The 22,893-nt window shown below is 37.8% G+C and overlaps 1 protein-coding gene, 2 long non-coding RNA genes and 2 pseudogenes across 4 annotated transcripts; 3 read left to right on the forward strand and 2 right to left on the reverse strand.

The window, feature by feature from the left end:
- Nucleotides 1-949: 949 nt before the first annotated feature.
- Nucleotides 950-2,171, reverse strand: LOC149378728 (putative carboxylesterase 6). Its single transcript, XM_089604188.1, has one exon. It carries the CDS (start codon nt 2,032-2,034, stop codon nt 1,099-1,101), a length of 936 nt encoding a protein of 311 aa, XP_089460314.1. The 5' UTR covers nt 2,035-2,171; the 3' UTR covers nt 950-1,098.
- Nucleotides 2,172-5,294: 3,123 nt separating this feature from the next.
- Nucleotides 5,295-8,363, forward strand: LOC149378729 (uncharacterized). Its single transcript, XR_016294077.1, has 5 exons — nt 5,295-5,437; nt 5,572-5,860; nt 5,971-6,101; nt 7,963-8,013; nt 8,109-8,363. It is a non-coding gene; the product is annotated as an uncharacterized LOC149378729 (long non-coding RNA).
- LOC149378730 (uncharacterized) lies at nt 6,112-6,997 on the forward strand. The gene is made up of 3 exons (XR_016294078.1): nt 6,112-6,616; nt 6,707-6,842; nt 6,937-6,997. It is a non-coding gene; the product is annotated as an uncharacterized LOC149378730 (long non-coding RNA).
- A 6,102-nt stretch (nt 8,364-14,465) lies between the features above and the next one.
- LOC149378731 (putative clathrin assembly protein At5g57200) lies at nt 14,466-19,440 on the forward strand (annotated as a pseudogene). The gene is made up of 9 exons (XR_016294165.1): nt 14,466-14,498; nt 15,647-15,712; nt 15,838-15,903; nt 15,983-16,063; nt 16,179-16,256; nt 16,382-16,567; nt 17,155-17,233; nt 17,338-17,456; nt 19,081-19,440. The product of XR_016294165.1 is annotated as a putative clathrin assembly protein At5g57200 (transcript).
- Nucleotides 19,441-20,773: 1,333 nt separating this feature from the next.
- On the reverse strand, nt 20,774-21,766 carry LOC149378732 (pentatricopeptide repeat-containing protein At4g33990 pseudogene; annotated as a pseudogene).
- Between the last annotated feature and the right edge of the window lie 1,127 nt (nt 21,767-22,893).

Consider the following 22,893-nt stretch of genomic DNA (forward strand, 5'->3'; position numbering starts at 1 on the left):
AGTGTTACGCTATCTCAAAGGCACAATCACACATGGTCTCATCTTTCGCCTCACGAACCACCTTCGCGTTACGAGCTTTGCCGATGCGGACTGGGCCAGCAATCCCGATGATCGGCGATCCACTAGTGCCTATTGTGTGTTTGTCGTTGGGTGTCTCGTGTCTTGGAGTTCACAAAAGCAGTGCGTTGTTGCTCGGTCGAGCACCGAGGCAGAGTACCGTGCCTTGGCTCACGTTGCGGCAGAAATAGCCTGGCTCCGATCGCTCTTTGGTGAGCTGATGGTTCCTCTTTCCCACGCACCTGTTGGCTGGTGTGACAATCTTGGCGTTGTTGCGATGGCTGCTAACCCGGTATTCCATGCGCGCACAAAACATGTGGAAATCGATCTCCACTTTGTTCGCGATATGGTGCTGCGGCGTGATCTCGAGATTCGCTATGTCCCTACCGCTGCTCAAACTACAGATCTCTTGACAAAAAATCTCTCCGTGACGCGCTTCCTCAAACTCAAGCACAACCTCAACGTCGGCAAGTCTCCGTTCCGGTTGATGGGGGGTAATAGAGTACACAACTCAATGCGTGCTGAGCAAGCTTCCGCCACCTCAGAGATACCAGACGATGAGCTGGATGCCACGTAGCCTAGTCTGTTAGGTCGTTAGGCTAAGCAGTTAGGCTGATGATTGGCAGTTACAATCTCAGCATTGTATTTATACTTGATTGTACATTCATTTACGGTTAATGAGAATTCTATAGAGAAGAGGCATTTCTCTCTCTAAAACAAACTCGTCTCTCATTCCCAATTCTCAACTGTCAAAAGTTTTAATATTGATGTCAAAAAATATTTGACAACATAATTTTGACTACTTTGCTGAAAATTTGAAACTTTGATTATTTTGTTTTTTAATTAGTTTCAAAAGGCTATTTTGTAATATTTTTTATTTTTAAATGGCCAGATCCCCGAATCATATTTCAAAGGCATTCATAAAAAGCGAACAGCCAACCAAAACAAAACCAACCAGTCCACACGCTACTCAATTTATTTTTCTCTTTTTCTAACGACAGAATATTCCAACACAGAAGTACTGTCTCTGTCAGCCCATAATCAATGCCTCTTGACGAAGTCAATGACGGCGGCGAAGAGCCGATCAGCCTGCTCCGCCGTGTCGGGATCATTATCAACGGCGAGCTTATTGAGATAAAAGCTGTGAGTCATTCCAGGGTTGACGAAAAGCTCGACGTCATGATTAGCCTTCTTCATGGCGTCGTAGTACTCCATCTGGGTGTCCCAAAACAAGTCCTTCTCCGCCAAGCACAGAAGCACCGGCGGCATGACCGGCGGCAAATCCCCGGCCATGGGACACGTCATTGGGTGGTCCCTGGTGGCCCCCTCGGGGAGCGCCATGGCCAGGAACTTGTCGGCCATCTCGAGAGTGAGGAAGGGCGTCTGGGGATTCTGGGTCTCGGAGCGGCTGCGAGCGGAGCGGACGAAGCCCGGGTGGATGGGGATGGCGCCGGCGATGGCGATCCCTTGGGCGGCGGCGACGTGGTGGACGAGGTTGCCTCCGGAGCTGTCGCCGACGAGGAAGAGGCGGTGGAAGTCGGCGCCGGCGAGGGCGAGGGGGGCGGGGCGGGAGCGGAGCCAGTGGAGGGCGGAGAAGGCGGCGAGGGAGGCGGCGGGGAGGCGGTGCTCGGGGGCGAGGGGGAGGAAGACGGAGGCCACGATGGCGCCGGAGCGGGCCAGGCGGGAGTAGACCGGGTAGTACACGCCCCAGTCGGCCTCGCTGATGCAGAAGCCGCCGCCGTGGAAGTGGAGGAGGATCGGGAATTCGGCGCCGCCTTTGGGTTCGGGGAGGTAGAGGCGGAGGCGGACGCCGTCGGCGAGGACGTCGCGGACGGACACGGAGTCCACGAACTCGTCGTGCGGCGGGGCGCGGTCTGACGGCGGGGACATGGACCGGTCGACGGACCCGTCGGAGTAGAGTCGGAGCCACCCGGTGACCTCCTTCACCACCTTCTTCTCTTCCACCATCACGCTCATTCTAGGGATTGCTTTGCCTTTGCTCTTGTTTTTATAATACCAGTTTTCAGCGGGACTGCTTTTGTTGCAGAAATGTGACGGAAGTTTCTCACTTTGCTTTTGAGGGCTTACTTAATTTTCCATAACACCTTTGAAAAGAAAGTCTCACTTGCAATAGAATTTTGACATTCAACGGTCTTTGATATAATAGTAAGAAGTTCTTTTAGTGGATCCCACGGCAATAAATGGGTCCGAAAAAGTAAGGAATAACATCCACTCAAAATTGAAATGATTGACAACACACTGATTCTTTTTGGTGGAGAATGTGATTTTCCACGAAGGCTTTCAACTTCTTCCGATGACTTTCGACGTAGAGAGTGGGCTCAGAAGTGCTCTAAATAATTAATTTGAGACTAAATTAAGATTAAATATGTTAGCTTATCAAGTTATATTAAATGATCGAATTCATGAACGAGTTATTTGAAACGAAATCATGATGAGGTGGACTCTATCTCGTACACATCACACGATTTTTTTTGGTGGAGAATGTGATTTTCCTCGAAGGCTTTTAACTTCTTCGGATGGCTTTCGACGAAGAGAGTGGTTGTTGGAACTATAAGTGGACTCAGAATTGCTCTAAATAATTAATTTGAGACTAAATTAAGAGTAAATATGTTAGCTTATCAAGTTATATTAAAGGATTGAATTCATGAACGAGTTATTTGAAACGAAATCATGATATGAGGTGGACAAGATATCTCGTACACATCACACGATAGCATTCACATTATATATATATATATATATATATATATATATATATATATATATAATATATTTTTTTAGTAGGGGCACTATCGGCTAGGATTACATGATATATTAGCAGTGCAAAGCGCAGGTGGCACTATCGGCCAAGATTACATAATAGGTGACACTATTGGCCAAGATTACATACTTATTAGAATAAATTCTAGGGGGTCTGCATTTCTGCATCCCATGGGGGCTTGAACCCATGACATCTCCGTCAAGATGAGTGTGTGATTACCGCTAGACCAAGCTAGCTACCACATATATATCTATATAATATAATAAGTCAGAATGAATACTTACTATTCATAGACTATTCATTTTGTTTTTAACCAATCGTAACTCGACACGTCACTTACTTACACGTCATTATCTTCCTCTCTCTCTTTCTCTCTTCCGTTTTTATTCTATCTCTTACTATCTTCCTTCTTCTTCGCCGCTCCTCGCATCTTCCTCTCTCTCTCTCTCTTCCGTTTTTATTCTGTCTCTTACTATCTTCCGTCTTCTTCGCCGCTCATCGCCTCCCGCGATTCCTCACCATTGCCACCAAAGCCCTAGCTCTGTCTCTGCAATCGGTTCTATAGCCCCCAAAAAAACTCAGCGACTACGAGATAAAAAGGCTCGAGAACATCCGCCGCTACAATGAAATGATGGCTTCTCTCAAGATTCACTACATCATCAAAGCTGATCTCCGTCGCGGGTCCTACCGAGTCAGATCTTCAGCGGAATGTGGAATTGGAGAAGGTAAGTGTTTAATGTTATGGATGGTTGTCGATTTTTGGGGTTTTGTTCGATTTCGTCTTTTTCGGTTTTCTAGGGTTTTCTTGTTTGTTGGTGTTTTTGTTAATTCTGTCGACAATGAATTTTGTTCGGATCTAAGTTTATTCATCTTTTCATGCGAAATGGAAATGAAACCTATATTTGCTGATATTTTTCTCTGTTGATTAGAGTTTGGTATTGAATTTGGGATCTAGGTTTCACATGTATTGTTCAGTTCAACTTGAATCTATTCAATTTGGAGACAACAAAATTAAAAAATTGTTAGTGATTTTGCTGATTAAACACGTGTATGTGTTGAATCGTTGGCAGCTACTGAAATTAAAGGATAAAAAAAATTCATCCACAAAACCAAAGACGGAAGACTTGAGAAAAATCTGGTACAAGAGGGACGAGGAGGCTGTGGTGTCCTTCGCGGCTATTTCAAACCCGCCACATCATCACCTACCGGGGCCCGGAGACGAGCTCGGACGAGGAGGCTGTGGCGGCTCGGAATTCGACTCCGGCGGAGGATGAGGGAGAAGAGGAATGCTCGGTTCCGCCAATATGGGTGAGCCCGGAGTATTTTTTGAGGACGGGAATGTCATGATCGAGTCTGCTATTTCGAGCACTGGCTCGTTATAATGGGGTTTCCCGCGGGAAACAGGGTCTCCAAGGACGAGATGGTCTAAGCTTATGTCTCCACTGTCGCCCACGTTCTCGGAAGGTACTGTAATTTTTGAATTTTTATTTTTTTTGTTGGTGTTTTTGTTAATTCTTTGAAATATGTACCAATTCAGTCGACATTGTGTTAGCTCTTTTGGGACTTCACGAGTGTAAGGGAAACCAGGTAAAATTATTCTGTAAGATAAATGCTTTTACAAGAAACAGCTCTGCCTTTGCCCCAGGTCACTAAAAATCTTCTCTTCAACTTAAAATCAGACCTTGAATTAGGTTGTCTTAAGAAATGTCCCTGAGCATGATTAGTAAGAAGAGGTCATTATTGTATCTTCTTCTTCTTCAAAGTATTTTCATTTTTGTTATTTTGAGCTGAGAGATAATCCTAACATATTAATGTATTGGTTCAAGCGGTGGAAGTGTTGTAGAGATGCTCTCTGTAGTTTCCATAAATAACGACTTGCAACGAGCCAGAGAGTCTATGGCTAAAGCCGAGGCTGAAGCACTTTCAATGCTTGCCTCAAAGGTCTCTCTATTACGCTTCTTTTTTCTCTTTTCTTGAAATTACAATCGTGTCACTACTCTATTTCAATTATGTTGCTTCACTCTCAGATGCAAAACGATCTCGATGACATCGAAATGCTGATGAACATCGTCATCGAACTGGATGTGGTAAGTGATCCCACCATTCAAGTACTTTGATATTATTATTTTTTTTTATATTTCTTTCAAGTTTTAGGTAAATTCCCGGGCGACTTTTGGCATCTCATACGGAGGAGGATCATGTCCTTGTATATTTCAACCATCGGGAAATGAGGATTCAAAAGTCCAGAATTCAAAAGTAGATAGTAAGAGAAAGTGGTTGGTGTATATGCCGAAAGCTTATCACCCGTTGCTACTTCAACAGCACAGGCAAAAGATAAGGCAGGCAAAGAAGGATAAAAAGAACGCTTCTGTGGTATGATATGTATATATAACATACTAATTTGTGCTCTGCGTTGTGTAAATTTATGTATATTTGTTCCTTGTTATAAGGTTTTTGCTCTCGAACAAGCTCGCCCCGTTCCTGTAGATTTCTTTGTAGAAAACAAAACTCGAGTTTTGGTTATAACTGGGACGAACACTGGCGGTAAAACTATCTGCTTGAAAACTTTAGGCTTGGCTGCTCTGATGGCAAGATCAGGTATTTATGTTTCCTTTTTTTTTCTTCTTTCTTTCGAGGATCTTGATGATAAGATACAATAATGTGTGTGTGTGTGTGTGTGTGTGTGTGTGTGTGTGTGTGTGTGTATTTATTTATTTATTTATTTATTTCAGGGCTTCATGTTTTAGCTTTTGAATCAGTACAACTCCCTTGGTTTGATTTTGTGTTTGCGGACATCGGTGACGAACTGTCCTTGACTCAATCTCTGTCAACCTTCTCGGGACACTTGAAACAAATTAGCGTCAGTAAAATCTTGTTCTCTGATTCAACACCAATAATTTTTTATTCTCTTTTGGAAACAAGTATATTAATTCAAGTATAATATCCATACAAATTACAATATATATATTGCAGGACATTCAATCACAATCGACCAGTCAGTCATTGGTGCTCTTAGACGAGGTATTGTTGATGAAACGTACCGTCTTTTTTTTTGGATGATGAAGAAATTAAAAATTTTGGATGTATTGGAATATTTTCATTCGTGCCGTCAAATTTTAAAACAATTTTAGGTTGGGGCTGGTACGAATCCAGTGGAAGGAGCGGCATTAGGAATGTCACTTCTCGAATTTTTTGCCGAGTCCGGATCTCTGTTGACGATAGCCACAACACACCATGGCGAGCTCAAAACCCTCAAATACAGGTAAAGCCAGAATCTCGACACAGAACCTGAAAGACTATGATTTTTTATGAGATTTTTCTTTGGCAGCTCTACCTCCTCTACTTTGCCTCTATCGCCCTTCACGACTGATCCTCACCCACAAACTTACCACAGATACCTTATTGAATATTATAAACACAATGGCAAAAGATACAAAAGTAAGAAGCATCATATAACCTAAAACATATTTAGCAAGTAAACGAACTTGATCATTATGAATGTTGTCCGAGACCGTGAATGATTTCACCATGAGATCAGAGCGTGAAAGCTTAAGGAAAATAGTAAGCCTTTGAAATACCTGTGATAGACACTCCACATCACCCATGGCTCTATGTGTCGAACCAACCACCGGGATCTCGAACTCCTGGCTGGGGGATTGAAGAGAAATCTTGCCTTCTATTCCTGTAATAGTCCGTTAAGAGAACGATAGAATTCTATGTCCCATTCCTCGGGACCCTTCATACTTTGCTTCCATTACCCTTCACGGTGGCACTCTGGTATGTTAAATCTCTGTGCTTATGCATATATGTATACATTAATAATTGTTCAGTCGATTGAACATGGTAAGTTTGTTCTTAATGTTTCAGGTACCTTTCTGTCCGGATGAAGCATCGGGTTGGGGTGTGAAGCCATTGAACTAAAGAAGCAACTTCATGCGACCCAATCGATGGGGATCAATGTCAGGGCTTTGGTGTTATAAGTTGTTGAAACCCAACTGACCAGGTTAGCTAGGGATTCATTGTTGAAGCTATAATTTTTTAGGGTGCATGTAGTCTCTCACTAGATCATTCAAGTAATATTCTAGAGTCTTGTGTAGGTTCTTGCCGAAGAGAAACAGCGTGATACCGTTGAGTTATGCAAAAAAAAGGTCTTGTTTTTTGCTGCCTGATGAGGTATATCAACATATTTTTTTTAATTCTCATTTTTTTTAACTTGACAGAGCTATTTTGATGGCTCGTTATCATGGGGTTTCCCGCGGGAAACAGGGTCTCCAAGGACGAGATGGTCCAAGCTTATGTCTCCACTGTCGCCCACGTTCTCAGAAGGTACTGTAATTTTTGAAGTTTATTTATTTTTTGTTGGTGTTTTTGTTAATTCTGTGAAATCTGTAAGTTTTTTTTTTTTTTTTGGTAGGGATTTAGACATGAATTAGACTATATATTTAATATTTGAATAATTAGACTACAATTGTAATTGTCTAATTGAAATTAGTCATTCAAGCATTTTTTTTTCTTATCTAATATGAACACCTATATGCGAAGGACTTCTCCAACTTATTTTATTATTATTAAGCTCATATTTATCTTGATACAATAGTGCTGATTTTTATTAATATTTTTTGGTTGGAGTTTTTGTTAATTGAGTGAAATCTGTGGGGGTTTTTTTCTCTTTGTAGTGAAGAAGAGACTAAAGAGAAGATATACTCGGTTTCGACGACTTTGTACACTAGTTTTGGCGTTGCAATTTCGTGGGAGATTGCACTTAAGTTTAAAGGTACTGTCTTTTTTTTTAGTGTTTTAGGTGTTTTGTTTACAGAATGTTACGTTTCAAATTGTGAGGAAAAGCGTATTGGCATGATCAACGATGACCTCTGACAAGATTTTTAAAAAATCTATTGAGCCACTGTAATTTGAAACAGAATTGAGATCGTATGCAGTATCATTTCTCACATTTTTTGGTTTCTTATCTCCTAGAGTTTGATTAGTTATTTGATGTGGCAGTGGCACTATATTGAAGATATTTAAAGAGGAAGTTTATAGGAGTAAACGTTTTAATTTGTGTTATTGCTTGAACTGTCTAAATGTTCTCTCATGCTGTTGTTTGTGGCGTTTTGTGTGTTTAGGGTGCTGGTAAATCTGCAGTGCTGAACAGTTTGATCGGGCATCCTGTTTTGGTAAGTTTGGTTCATAAGGTTGCTTATATAATGTATTTGATTGACCCTCATAGATTTGTTACCTTGATTCTAAGTTATGTCATCAATTTGTGCAGCCAACTGGGGAGAATGGTGCTATCCGAGCTCCCATAAACATTGATTTACAGAGAGATGGCTCTTTAAGCAGCAAATCAATTATATTGCAGATTGACAACAAATCACAGCAAGTTTTCGCAAGTCAGTAATATTATATCTGGTTAACATATCCTTCTCATCTTCTGATTGATGTATATACACTTCAGCAATAAGTGGACTTTTGTATTTCCAGAATGATCACTGATTGCCTTGCATATGCTTAGTTTACAATGTTTCATGTGTCTGTCATTCTTGGTGATATAACAACCCATCTATTACCAATCATTTGTTCAGTGATATCATCATGGATACATAATGTAGTGATCTCTCCTCTGCTCTTTATTTGTTTGCATTTCTAAAATTGTGTATTTTCAGGTTTTGTTATCTAAAATTTATTCCATAGTATTTTTTTAGGTAAGATACTCATTTATCATGACAACTCATTATTATTTTATTCATCTACTCATTTTCAAAATGCATTTGGGATTTTAATATGATTTTACAAATAGGCTCACAATGCTCGTTTTTTTGACATTCTGTTTCTGATTCATGAATTTAGGTAAACTCCCTAAGTATTATGTATGGTTGAAATATTTGATATCTTAATATTCATTTCTATGCTTTGAAGAAAAACTTGATAAATTAAATCATACATATTTTAATTATTTACTTATTACAACTACAAATACCACGTGCGAAGCACGTGTTTTAGACTAGTATATATATATATATATATATATATATATATATATATATATATGATGAAAAGCCTGGTGATATTAAATAAAGAGACAACTAAAAAGGGAGAAGCTTCAAACCTCCAAGTAACACGAGAATTAAAATTGACTGCATATTTAGCCAAGAGGTGGGCTGGATTGTTATTTTCCCGGGGATAATAAAAAAAAATTCAAGAGGAAAACAAAGTTGCGAGTAGCGGATATTGTCAACAATGAGACCTAATTTCGTTGTCGATGAGACACTAGAGGAGATAAGCTGGATCACCGAGATGATTGGAGACATGATCCACTAGAGGAGAGGCTTCGGCAATGTCGGGGGCGAGAAGTACAAGGGCATGCGCTATGTGAGAGGCTAAGATTGAGCCTCATATTTAATTTAATAAAAGATAATAAAGAATAAAATAACTTACAGATTTATAGTGGTTCACTCTCAATGAAAAATGTACGTCCACTTTATTAGGTACATATATCACTAATAACTTAAATTGGGAGTCATGCTTACAATTTCTCTTGTGCTCTACAAAGAACATTAGCACATATAATATAAATAAATAAATAAACTAAAGCTAATATATACCAGCCTGGAATTTTCTAAATACCCTCAACTAACAACCTTAAAATACAATTTTTCTCGTAAGATTTGCATAGTCTTGTCGATAAATTAGACTCCACAGCTTAACACATGACTCTCCTTAAAAAATGTACAACGTATCTTTACTCAACCCACATACGGAGAAAATAAAGGGGAAAACTTGTACTAAGTTTATCAAATTGTTACATGTTAGTTATTTATATAATAGACAATTGTACATGAGTCAAGGAATCGTTGACCTCAGTCAAATTTTTTTGAGACAACTAGTTCTAATTAACAAATTTTCCAGCCAAAGTGGAGGATACATAACTTGCTGTCATCTCACCATTAACATATGAACATCTGCTTTACCGATGGTTTTTTAAATCTTGTTGGGATTTTTAAACTTCACCTTTATAATTTTATCTCAACCTAGCTAACAATGAAAATAGTTGTAGATGAATTTTCATATAAGTTCTTACAACGGAAATCTAACTTTCTCTGGACCTCATAATTGCTAATAAGCTACTAGGTTCGACTTAGTAGCTGCATAATTACATAACTATACATTTTACACTGTTTTTTGGGAAAAAAAAATACTACTATCATCAAATAATCAAAAAAAAAAATTCCTTTTTCAACTCTATTATTTATATATTGAAGAATATATTAAATTTGATTGGGATTTAATCAGATTGCACCTCTAGCCGGGCTAGAACCATGGTATTTTCGACAAGCTCCAGAATTTATGCGAAATGCTACTGTTAAGTGTGGTTTGCAATAAGCGTGTAATTTCAGTCTTGATGTATATCAAAACTAACAAACATTAAATTTGGAGAGTAAGCTAAAATAACAATAACTTTGTATACATTTACGTATAAGTCAATACATCATCCTCAAGATGGACAGTGGATGTCAATCACAAAGATTCTAATGATGGTTATTGTTTAAGCAAACTCAGTCTAATTCCCTCTTGAATACCTATTAATCTCTCTCAAGTAGTAACAGGCCTAATTGTTTGATGAACTTATACATCTCGGCTTGGATCTTATTAAAACAAACAATTGCATTTGCTATGAGAACTAAAAAAACTACACAAAATCCCTAGCCTTTTTATAGATCTAGGTAAGAAGGTGAAAAAATGGCTGAGCGCACTCAGTTACCACATTTCGGTGTCTACACAGGTTTAGAGGTTCACTACCTAGTTAGCTAAGCCAATCAATGATATTAATCACCTAAATTCTCTTGAAAACCACATAATAAACCACATTTAATCACAATTCTAGCATAATCTACTAGCTGAATCAAATCACTCAACTACATTGCACCCCTCCTAAGTGTTAAGCTATTCATGGTTATAATCAAACAAATCAATATCGAAATCAGCACAAGTATAGACACAAAGGAGAGACATTCATTCAAACAATAATACACACTCAAATCAAATTCAACAAATCACAAAGTTCAATCAAGATCAACTAACACGACTACAAATTAAGTTTTCTGGTGCGGAAGGATATTAGGTGCGACTTGTCACACCTAGAAGTCGCATCTAAGCAGGTATTAGGTGCGACATGTCGCACTAGAAACCATTCCGGAAAACTAAAATTTTCGCTAAATTTAAGTGATATCCGGTGCGACAAATCACACCTAATACTTTTCGGTGCGACTTTGTCGCACCTAAAGGTTTCAAAAATTTTAAGCGGATTTTAAATCCCTCCGAATATTTTTCACTGTGGAATTTACTTTTCGGTGCGACACTGTCGCAGCGAATACCTTCCGGTGCGACATGTCGCACCAGATAATCTCAACATGTGCGACATGTCGCACCTCATACCTTTAACGACAGACTTTTAGGTGCGACAATGTCGCACCTAAAGTCGCACCTAATAAACTATTAGGTGTGGCTTTTGAGGCATTTGGTGCGACAATCGTCGCACCGGATGCCTCTATTTGTTCTAGTGTAAAGTTATCTCAAATAAACTAATTAAGATTCAAATAAGGAATGAAAATGGTAAACAAACTAGAGTTCAAAGAGAGTAAGGGATAAAAGATCAAACTAAGGGTTGATGTTTATAAGGAATTTTATTGGTGAGAGTGTCACAAGCTCTTCTCCTTCCTATTCTTCTTCTTCTCCCCAAAAGCTTCAATCTTCTTCAATGGCTTCTTCTCTCTGTAAGATCTCCTTAGCTCTAGGTTTTTTTTTTTTCTTTCTCTAAAATGAAGTCTAAGTCTACATGAACATAAACCTAAAGTATATAGGTGTTTTCAGAGCAATCTATACCCTTGGATTAAAATACCCAAAAAAGTGGAGGAAACAATAGGATTATGCAAACAGGTGCGCCGCGCCACTTATTTGTCGGGCCGCGTTAACCCAAATTTTGGACTATCTGCGGGAAGCTCCTTGTATTTTCTTCAGCGCGCGGCTTGAACATGTGGTCCGCGGGGATACGTCTGGACCCTGAGCATAGTGCGCCAAGGCTAGGCGCGGCAGGAAGTGTTCCGAAATAGCTTTTTCGGTGTTATGTGAAGTCCAAAATGTCTTCGTTTATCTCCCAAATGCCCTCTTTAGTTCCATGAAACTCAAAATGCTCTCTTTGACCCAAAAACATGAAATATTCACTAAAAACTACGAAATAACATCAAAAACCTCAAGAACATGTCTCGATTCACTCTTGAAAAGAATTCATAAGTGCAAGTTCACTTTTCTGATGTCCCGTGAAGTCCAAAACGTCCCTATTTAGCTCCAGTATGCCCTCTTTAGTTTCATGAAGCTCTAAATTCTTTCTTTGACCCGAAAAACTGAAACATACACTAAAAACTATGAAATAACATAAAAAAAACCTCAAGAACAAGTCTCAAATTCACTCTTGAAAAACATTGATAAGTGAGAATGAATCGCTCTTATCAATATGAACGAGATATAGTACTATGCAACCTCCATTTCCAAGATATAAGAGAGTCTCAAATAAAGATGCAAGCACTTTACCGAAAATCAAGACTGGTGTCCAAGAATGCTCATGGTAGAACATATATTACTAAGATGAGGGGGAAAAACAATCATTGAATGGGCCTACTCTTTAGATAGTGAAGCAAGTGATAAGTTGCATAAAGATGAGTTTCTCAAGGACGATAAATAAATTGGCTTAGTTGATGAACCGACAACGTAATTTCTATCAAGACAAAGTTAGAGGAGTCACCTAACCAATTGTCAATGTATAAGCATCTGAATAAGAAGATCGATGATCTCACTATCAAGTCTCAAATGAAGATCTATATGAAGCATGGTAGATTTGCAAGCGAGATATCCCATATCTTTGAGAAAGTGTACGTATAATGGTATTGTGAAAATGAGATCCAATTGGAATGCGAGCTAACTCAAGATAAAAAAAAATACCTCAAGCTACCAATGTTCTTGAATTTGAATTGAGAATGAAAACATTGCTGACATTGGCATGAACTTTAGGGATCGATGATAATTATTTCATCCACAAAGATGAGAAGAGTAATATATTCATAACTAAATCTATTAGTGAACAACTAATAATATAATTTAATTTGTGTAAATTCAGAAATGATCAATACATGAGAAAACTCGGCATAAAATTGGTGCTAACATTGCTTAAGACCTTAGATGGACTAATGTAAATAGCAAATCAGTTGATCACCATTTGAAGGATTATAACCCAAAGGAAGAACCATGTATACTTCTTCATAAAAATTGCTATTTAAAATAGGCATTGTTGGCTAAAATTTAGCTTAAACACAATCAATTTGAAAGACAAGTGCAATGAACCTGCCGCTTATCCCCTCGCTATCAATCGAAAATGCATGAGCCCACTTCACGTGCATATAGAGGTTATACCTACCGTGAAGTCGAGTCATGCTTGAGACATGAGACTCGGGAAAAGACTTTAGGTCTCTCTAGTTTTAGAAATGCGTTAGGGTTACCCAATTTCAGGGCATTCTAGCTTAAGCAATTCATTAGACTTGGCAGGGCTGAGAGTTAGCTACCGACGATCCGATTGTGCATGCCTCACCTTTTGACCATTGGATATATGATGAACTCACAACCTCCTTTCTTTTTTAGCCCATAGAACTATCCTCCATGGTCTTGAAACTTGGTATTATGTTTCCTTGGGCATTCTTTCTTCCAAGATCCATTATGTTTTTTAGCCCAAAAAGAGGTGGAACCAATCTCCAAGGAAGTATAGCCAGAGGCCAATCTTGAAGGAAGTATAGACGAGGGTTAATTATTTTGAAATCGGTTAATAAGATAATAATGGGGAACATTTTGATCAGGGGAGATCTCGGCTCCACCTTGTTCGTCTTGGTCGGGCTAGGACTCATAGAGGAAAGGGAGATTGTCAATTAATGCAGGCTGGAATAGCTCAGGACCCAACCTAAATCCATTAGGACTCAATTTTGAAATCTGAGTCCAAGAGAGTTGATTTTCAGTGACGGGGATTTATAGTTCAAGTCTTAGTTTTTTCATCAGATTTCTTGTACCTAGTTCAATTGGTTGCATATTCTTCTTTGGGAATCTCGGATTTGAGGACGGCATGTCAACTTTGTCTCTATGGGACTAAGTGCGTCGTTGTGACTCGTCGTATGACCATCGCTGCCGTTTGAGCTATTCTTCGCGACCTTCACTGTCTTCTGATGCTTCACATAACTACCATGCATCTTAGAATGGGGCTAATGGCAAGGTGCACGCGACCCTCTCTAGTTTTGAAAGTTAGACCCATAAAGGAAAAGGCCTGACGGGATTTCGACGGTATTTTTATTGGAACACTTAGCTATCTCTAAGCAATCCTTAATTGAGTGAGTTAACTGCTTGTAAAGCAAATTAGTGGTAGTTATTTTTTCGTATTTGATGTCAACCTAGCGCAAATCCTCATGTATAGGCTTATGGATTTTAGTCCCTATTTTCAATGGACCTCGAACATCGAAACAAAATGTGGATTCGCACGATGCGACTAATATACCGACCATGATCATCACACTCCTCCACTTCAATCACATACACGAGTTATTTACTCCGATAAGTGGCTATTAGTTTAGTCATAGAAAATATCAGAGGCCATGGATTTGTAGCCCCATCTTCATATCGTAAAAGCTGTTGTCATCGCTATCTCCATTCGAAATGTCATTGTTTGTTCTTCTAACCCTTTGTTGATGAACAATTTCATTGTTGAAATAAAACAAAAAATGGTGTGATGCCATCTGACTAATACCAAGTTGTCCCTTTATATTTCATAAAGAGGATAAGAGATCTTTAAACAAGTTAGATGTAACGACTTAGCCGGGATAATATTTTTCTGTAGAGGCTGAACCAAACCTCTTTTTTCCCTTCATGAATATAAGACCCGTAGATATACACAATCACATCCTCTCCTCGAAGAGATACGCCTTGTAACGTTCCAATCATCTCATTCATATTGTTTGATGATGAGAGAGCCCACACAAAGACAATCTTAGGCGACATATAGAGAGAAAAAAAAATGATATGTTTATATTATTTAAGGTTGAATATTTGCTAAATAATTGAAATTGCCATTACTTTTAATTTCAATAAAATATACAAATAATTAATTATAGATGGCCTCGAGAAAAGTTGAATTTTGGTCAAAAATATTTAGGAGCGTGAATTATAATGGCAACTCCTATTTTCATGGAATTGTATAAGCTTAGATATGGAACTCCAACGCCCTAAACTTACAAATCAGTCCCCATAAACTTTTGTTTGCATCAAAGCCCTAGTTTAGATTCCTGACTCCGTCTCTGGTTATTGACATCTTCTTCTCTTTCTTCTAACTACTAGTGGTCAGTATCCGAAAGTAGACTTTTAGCACTAGCTAAATCTCCGTCCCCTTCGAGTACCTTAAAATTTGGTAGACTTGATGCTAATGAAATTTATGGCGACCATGCAAGTGATAAACAAACCAAACAGATCGAATATAATGTAATTATGTGATGTTAATCGTAGTCCAAATATGATTGTTGACCAACTATTTTAACACAATAACTACTTTCGAGTCATCCTTTAGTTTTAGAATACCAAACTTAAAATAAATAAATAAATAAATAAGTAAGCTGCCAAAATAGGAACGATGGATCAAATGTAATTGGCGCGTTACAATTTCAGATACGTTACACTATTCTTCAAAGTTCAAACGTACAGTTATAATTCCTTTATTTTTCTATTCAGGTACTGAAAGAAAGCTTCAAAATTTACTGTGCCATTAATGATGGTATTATAAATCTAGTAGACATGGTAAAGCTTTGAACTTTTTTCATTATGATTTCTCCAAGGATAGTTATTCTAATTCGTTAATTTCATGTTGTATATCCTTTTTCTAATTCGTTAATTTCATGTTGTATATCCTTGTTGACCATCAGTTCTTTGATATGACAAGACATGACGCGGTCAAGGCTCTTGATATTTACAGAAGAGCTGGTCAACAGGTTAAGAACAAATCTCCCTAATCTAGTCATAATTTTATCATGTTAACCATCAATTACTTATAATAATATCTTCTTTCAGGCTGAAAATCTTGTCAAATTTTACGAGTATTGCAAGGGTTTAGAGCTTGCTAGAAATTTTCAGTTTCCAACATTAAGACAGGTTCAAATTTCTATGCGTTTTCAAAATATTAATGCAAAGAAGGAGCAATGTGAAGAGTCTATCACTAAAAATTTATTTATTTTATTTACTGATTTAGTAACTCATATTTAATCAGCCGCCTCCATCTTTTCTATCAACTATGTAGTAATATATCCGAGAAGCGCCTCAATCGGGTTCGGTTAATAGTCGTCTGGTACGAATAAATTGAAGCTATTATTTTTCTTAAATTCATATCTATAGTAAAGCAACTAAAACTGTGTAGGTCTATTTAAAAATAATAATAATTATTCCTCTTTAATTTGGATGATTACAAAATAGGAGTACAAAGAGGCTGATTCGGATAACCAGTCTCAGAAGTTGGATGAGACCGAGCAAAGCGAAGGGAAAGTAGAGCAAGTTGAGGAGGAAAACACGCCGGTTGTCAACACACAAGCAAATGATGAAGAGCCCAAAGAAGAGACTCCGGCTCTGCCCTTGATATCCCTCGAGGACTCGGACTTGCTAGTAAGTTTCCTTCGATCGCAAAACCATAAACCGTTTATGATTAAGTTGGGGATTAAACTTTCGGTGATTGGATTCAATATTTACGAAAATATCGGTTGCCAAAATAAATGTAGAATGAAATTTAGAGGAATTGAAAAAAAAAAGCTAATTTGAAATTCACCAAACTTTTCAAAATTTATCAATTTCGACTTAATTTTTTTAAAATTGTTGATTTATGGAAAATTTTTGTTACTTTTTTAAAGAAAAAAATTGAATTTTTGACCGAAATGTGATTACATTTTTATTTATTAGATGTTGGGTGGGAAATATATAAAACAAAATTTTCCAGAAAATAGTTGGCATTTCGCGTTGTTTTTAAATCCCTGGTTTAAACAAGTTAGATTTATGCACATAATTAAAATAGTAAAAACTGAACTGACTAATTTTATCTGAATAAAATTCTGATTATATTTTTCTAAGAGATTGTAAATAAATAATTATGTGAATACTAGCAAAATAATGAAAAATACAATATATATGCGTGCGAAGTTATTACACGTTACTGTCACATATACTGTACATCCAATGTTTTTTTTTTCCTGGTTCAGGGTCTGCAAGAAGTAATCGATCCAAAAGTCGCAGAACTAGAAGAAAACAATGCTTTGGCACTGGCTATAATCCCACCTGGTAGGGACTAATATATCATAGTGTATTGTATCTTAAAGCGAATAAAATTATATCTCTGATAACTCTGATCTCTCATGCCCTCTTCAAAATGATTGCTTATGCAGGGACTAATCCGCAATCCACAACTCCGGGTTTAAATGATCTTCTCGGGTCTTCGGGTTGGGAATTAGCGTTGGTCACCACGCCAAGCAACAATACTAGCACTGTGCTTGATAGCCAATTGGTATTATCATCATTATCATTTTTATTTGGCTAAGCCAATTGCTTAGCTTACTCTATTTAGAAATTAGTATAAACAGTCAACTGAGATGAGTGAATTTATAAAAAATAATCAATACTTTTGAAAAATTAGTAAAACGATCAAAATTTTAAAAATTTGCAAGTAGTCTGTGTTAATAATTATATATATATATATATATATATATATAGAGAGAGAGAGAGAGAGAGAGAGAGAGAGAGAGAGAGAGAGAGAAATTATTAACACAGACTAATTGCAAATTTTTAAAATTTTGATCTATACATGTATAAAAAAAATGATTGACAGTGTCAAACTTTAGCTATTTTATAAAATAAAAAATAAATAAAAAAATTACAACTTTTGTTATTTTCATTTACATATTTGACTATTTTACTCTTAAAATATGGATTATTTGCAAATTATCTAGTTTTAAATGGCTATTTTGCATCTATACGCTTAAATTTTAGGTTAATAAATAAATTCTATGAATCATTTCTCATTGCCAATTGATTTTCTGGTAAAATCCTATGAATTAAAAGAATCTAAATATAATTTTTATTTTACATATCACTACGCGAATGGTAAACTATTTGGTGTTGAATTTCTAACATTTTAATCAACATGGTCGTTCTTTGAGCTCTTTCATCTTAAGTTGAAAGATAAATTTCATATTTGCCCCTTAAACTATAGCACCTTTAACAACCTCTATCATACTTTGTTTTTTTCTTATGAGCCGTTTTCCTCGAACTTTTTTGTTTGTTCAAAACAAGTCTTCCATCAAATATTTAACATAACTCAAGGTCAAAATCGAATTTTCATTTTTTTTATCATTATAATATTAAAAATAAATATTTAAATCATATTTTTCATTTTTAATCACTTTTAATATTAAAAATAAATATTTAACATAAACTACTCTCTCATTATTTTTTTTAAACACAAACAGGAGAACATTATAATTTTTTAAAGATAATTAACAAAAAAGAATCAAAAAAATGGGGTCATTAATTCGAAGTGTTAGGGCGTTGATTTTTTTTTTTTTATGTACAATTTTTTTTCTTTGTATGTTCAAAAGAGATAGAGTGGATGTTTTGAATTTTTATCAATATATATTAATATTAGTATTTTGAATAATAAAAAAAAAAGCTATTAATAACATATATTAAGGGTATATTGTTAAATTATATTTCAAACTCATTTATATGCTGACACGTGTCTAACTCTATTAAAAAAAATAGATAGAAGGAGCAAAAAACTAAAACATTTGTAAAATTCGAGGGGAACGATTGTAAGAAAAAAAAATGTAAGATATAAATTGTTACATGTGCTATAGTTCAGAAGGCAAAAATGAAATTTATTTCTCTTTTTTAAATTAGTGCTTGATTGTTTGAGCTTGATCCGAATCTAGATACCAAATTAAGTACTGATCAACATCAACACACTCACATACTTGGGTCGTTCAAATATTAACTAGTTAATTATAATGAGGTAACATGTGAAATTAATTGACAACGATCTTACATGTCTTGTTAGCGCTCTTTACATCATAAAAGCATGTCCAAAATTTTACACACTCGAATTTCCTTAACTTATTTATTTATCTGATTAGGGGGGCGGTTTTAACAAGCTACTACTAGACAGCTTGTACGAGGACGAAGGAGCGAGAAGGCAGTTACAGATGCAGAACGCGGGGTACGGCCATGGGGCGGCGAGCATTCAAAACCCTTTCGACCAACGGGACCCGTTTGTGATGTCCAACGGCGTGGCTCCCCCGCCCAACGTCCAGATGGCGGCGCATCAATATCAATATCAATATCAAGAAATGGGGATGATGACACCTCATCATCATGATCAACAACAATATCACCAACTGCATTTAGGCTCCACTAATCCATTTGGAGACCCTTTTGTCTTCCCTTCAACTTCCACTCCTCAACAAGGAAACCATGGCCTAATATGATGATGATGCACCCTCTAGATCTCTTTATTCATAAATAATTGGTTTTGATCAATTCTTTGGATTCATAGATATCTACAGCGGGCTTGTTTGATCTTTGTTGATATCTAATCTCAACCCTAACATGGAATTTGACATCACATTAAACATTTGTTATGATTACTGAAAAGCTTATTTGAATCGTCTTTAGACAAGGTTTGCATATTGACTTTTATGTACTTTTTCTATCGACACCCGTAGTTTCTACACTTTCAGTAGTATTTGGATGAGGTCTCAAGTGCGCGTCGGTAACATTATTTATAGGATAAAATATACAGTTCTGTGTAAAATCATCACAATATATTATTTATGCTAAAAATGTGTCCCTAATTCAATATTTGAGTTGCCTTTTAAATGTGAATCTATCAATCTTTTGACATATTACAATATATTTGAGTTGCCTATTCAATATAGACATTTTGGTCTGCGCTTGAAGAACCCTTTGTTCAAGCTTCTCGAGTTTGTGAGCATACCATTCTAACACGAAAGCACCTCTCGGGTGTAGGGCAGACATGGAAGCAGAGTACATGCAATCTAAAAGCTCCATTTTCTCAGGACCAAAAAGCTCAAATCCCTGCTTGACCTTCCATTCACAGAATGAGATCCAAAACCTCAGGCTTTATTTCAAGAAAATGCGGGTCCTCAACAAAGTTCCTTCCCAAAAAAATTTACGCAAAAAATTTGTGTTGCAGGCCTTACCTGAATAGTTCCTTCCCAGAAACATGAGGCAGCCAAGGAACGAGGAATGAGACGTTTGACCTCATGGGTGCCAAAAGTGACAGAAAAGCTTCGTTTGAGGAATTTAAAGCCACAGTGCAGAGAGATAGCTCCCTCAGAGGCGTCCTGCTCTCGTCCCTTTGTCCGGAATATAGATTTTTCAACTTCTCACATTCTGAAAAATCACTGTTGTGAGAGCACTTTTTACAATCTTAGACGCTTTAATACTAGGGACAAACTGGCAAGAAAAGCCGATTACAATGTAGTTTTGATATCATGTTTGAATGCGTCAAGTAAAAAAATAATTTCTTTCAGAATCTCAGGAGCCCCAACACCATGTTGAACACAAGTGGACGAGATAAATAAACAGTTGAGCACAAGTGAAGAGAAATAACCTTTGAGATAGTGGATGTAGACTTTGTACTTATAACCCTGAATGCTGTTGAACAGGAAGTTCTGGGACCTCCTCATAGTGGTTTTTGTTATGCTTGTACCCGAAGTCTCGTGGCATCAACGAAACACTTATGAGAATGTCTGTTTTCTATCTCCACAACTTTAACGCCGTATGCCCTTTCTGAGCAGACCCTTCTCACCAATAATCGTTACAAGAGCATTTCTCGTTGGAAAAGTGATGAAAACGATTTACGTCCCTCACAATAAGGTCTCTCTGAACTATCTTCGAGATGAACTTGGTAACGTTGTGACAATCCACGCAGACACGAAGGTTCTTCGTGATCCTGATTGGAGTCCCCGTCGGAGTGCTCAAAAGCCCAAACGCGATGGCCAATCTCTCACTGTGACCCCACACCAACTTGATCTTCATTGGCTCATCCACGTCTCGAAGAACAACACTCGTATCTGGAACGTAACCACATGCCTCTACTTCCAGCCTCAAGTTCTCTAGATACTGATGAATCTCTGCCCAGTTGGGATGTGAATCGTCCCCCGCGAAAAAGGTGTGGACGAGATTTTCGACCTCGATGGAGCTATATCCGGGCGTTTTCTTCAGCCCGCTCGTCCTCATGAGATTTCGAACGTTGTTCACGGCGTCCCATTTCTTTGCCTGAGCGTAGATGTTCGATAAAACGACATAAACCCCGGGATTTGCAGAATCTAGACAGAGCAGCCTATCAGCTGTTTTCACACCCAAAGCGACGTTCTTGTGGGTCCGACAGCCGTTCAGAAGAGCCTCAAGGACGGAACTTCCGGCTTCGAACGGCATTCGTTTCACCAACGACTCGGCTTCCTCGAAACGGCCGGCCCGGCTCAAGAGATCCACGATGCTCGCGTAGTGCTTCTCGCTGAGCCTGATATTAGGGTCGCTTTCCATGATTTGGAAGAGCTTGATTCCCTCTTCCACGAGCCCTGAGTGACTACAAGCGGCTATCAGAGAAAGAAACGACACTTCGTTTGGCTTAATCCCTTCCTCGATCATTTCTCTGTAGACAGCGATGGCTCGCTCGCCGTGACCGTGAATCCCATAGGCCGTTATCATCGAGTTCCACAGAATGATATCTCGGCAAACCAAGCTTTCGCTGAAGATAGACTCTGCATACTTGATCTTCCCACATCTCGCATACATATCGATCAAAACGGTCCTGTGAACTACATCGGCTGAAAATTCCCGACGAAGCAAATGAGCATGAAAAGCACTTCCCTTGTTAGATCCGAATATCACGGGTGAAAACCATCACCTAATTCCACGACCGAATCATGTTGAATAATTAAGAAAGCATAAAACAATAGCGGAAGCGTACCTGATGAATCCATGACGGTTGGTCTTCCAGATCAACACGTATTTCTCTGAGAGTCCCTTCAGTTCTCTCTGGCTCACTCTGACGACGGGATATCAGGAATGACAAGAATGTTACGTGTGACCTGGGGACCAGCCGTATTTATAGAGAAACCCTAGGTTACCCTAGTGGGCTTCCTATTTCAACCCATCACTGAAATAGAAGCCCATAATGAGTCTACACATTAAAGGCCCACAACCTGTTAGATACATTAAAGCCCAATAACCGTACACCAAATTAGATCACTTTTAACGGGCCATCTTTATTAACAGTTTACAATACATAATTATTTAACATATAAGCCCAACGTTGGATTAAAGATCCAACATATTGGATCAAAGATCCAACAATCTCCCACTTGGTCTATATGTTTAACCTTATAATTATGTATCGCAAAAATAACCGAAAGAGCTCAACTTTACTGTCATTACCAAAATGTATCTCATAACCAATCCGGTCCATCAACCATATCAACATAGGATCAAAGCGGCATTCGCTACATCTATCGTAGTTATACCCATCAATGGTCACGTATATCGATACAACTGAACGACATGGATCATGAAGTGGATGTGTAGTATGGAAATTTCATGTTATGTGACCTCAACATGTCTATTTCCATTTGGTCCTCCTTAAACCTTAGTGAGATCAAACCATATACTAGAAAAACAGAGTCTAAATAAACCAAAACTTAATTTCTGCAGAAAACCTCAATAATCATAAATAAACCAAATATGTCTATAACATAAAAGCACTAAAAATAGCAAAACAACAAACTCCCACTAGAACTGAATATCCTGAGCTGAAATAACACCCATATGAGCAGTGTGCTCGTGAAACACTTTGGGTGGTAGTCCCTTAGTAAGCGGATCCGCAATCATGGAGTTTGTTCCGATGTGCTCGATAGACAATTGTC

Source organism: Urtica dioica, chromosome 12 (assembly GCF_054948205.1).
Source record: "Urtica dioica subsp. dioica isolate 48M chromosome 12, U.dioica_male_clone48M_v1_H2, whole genome shotgun sequence".
NCBI classification, from domain to species: Eukaryota; Viridiplantae; Streptophyta; class Magnoliopsida; order Rosales; family Urticaceae; genus Urtica; species Urtica dioica.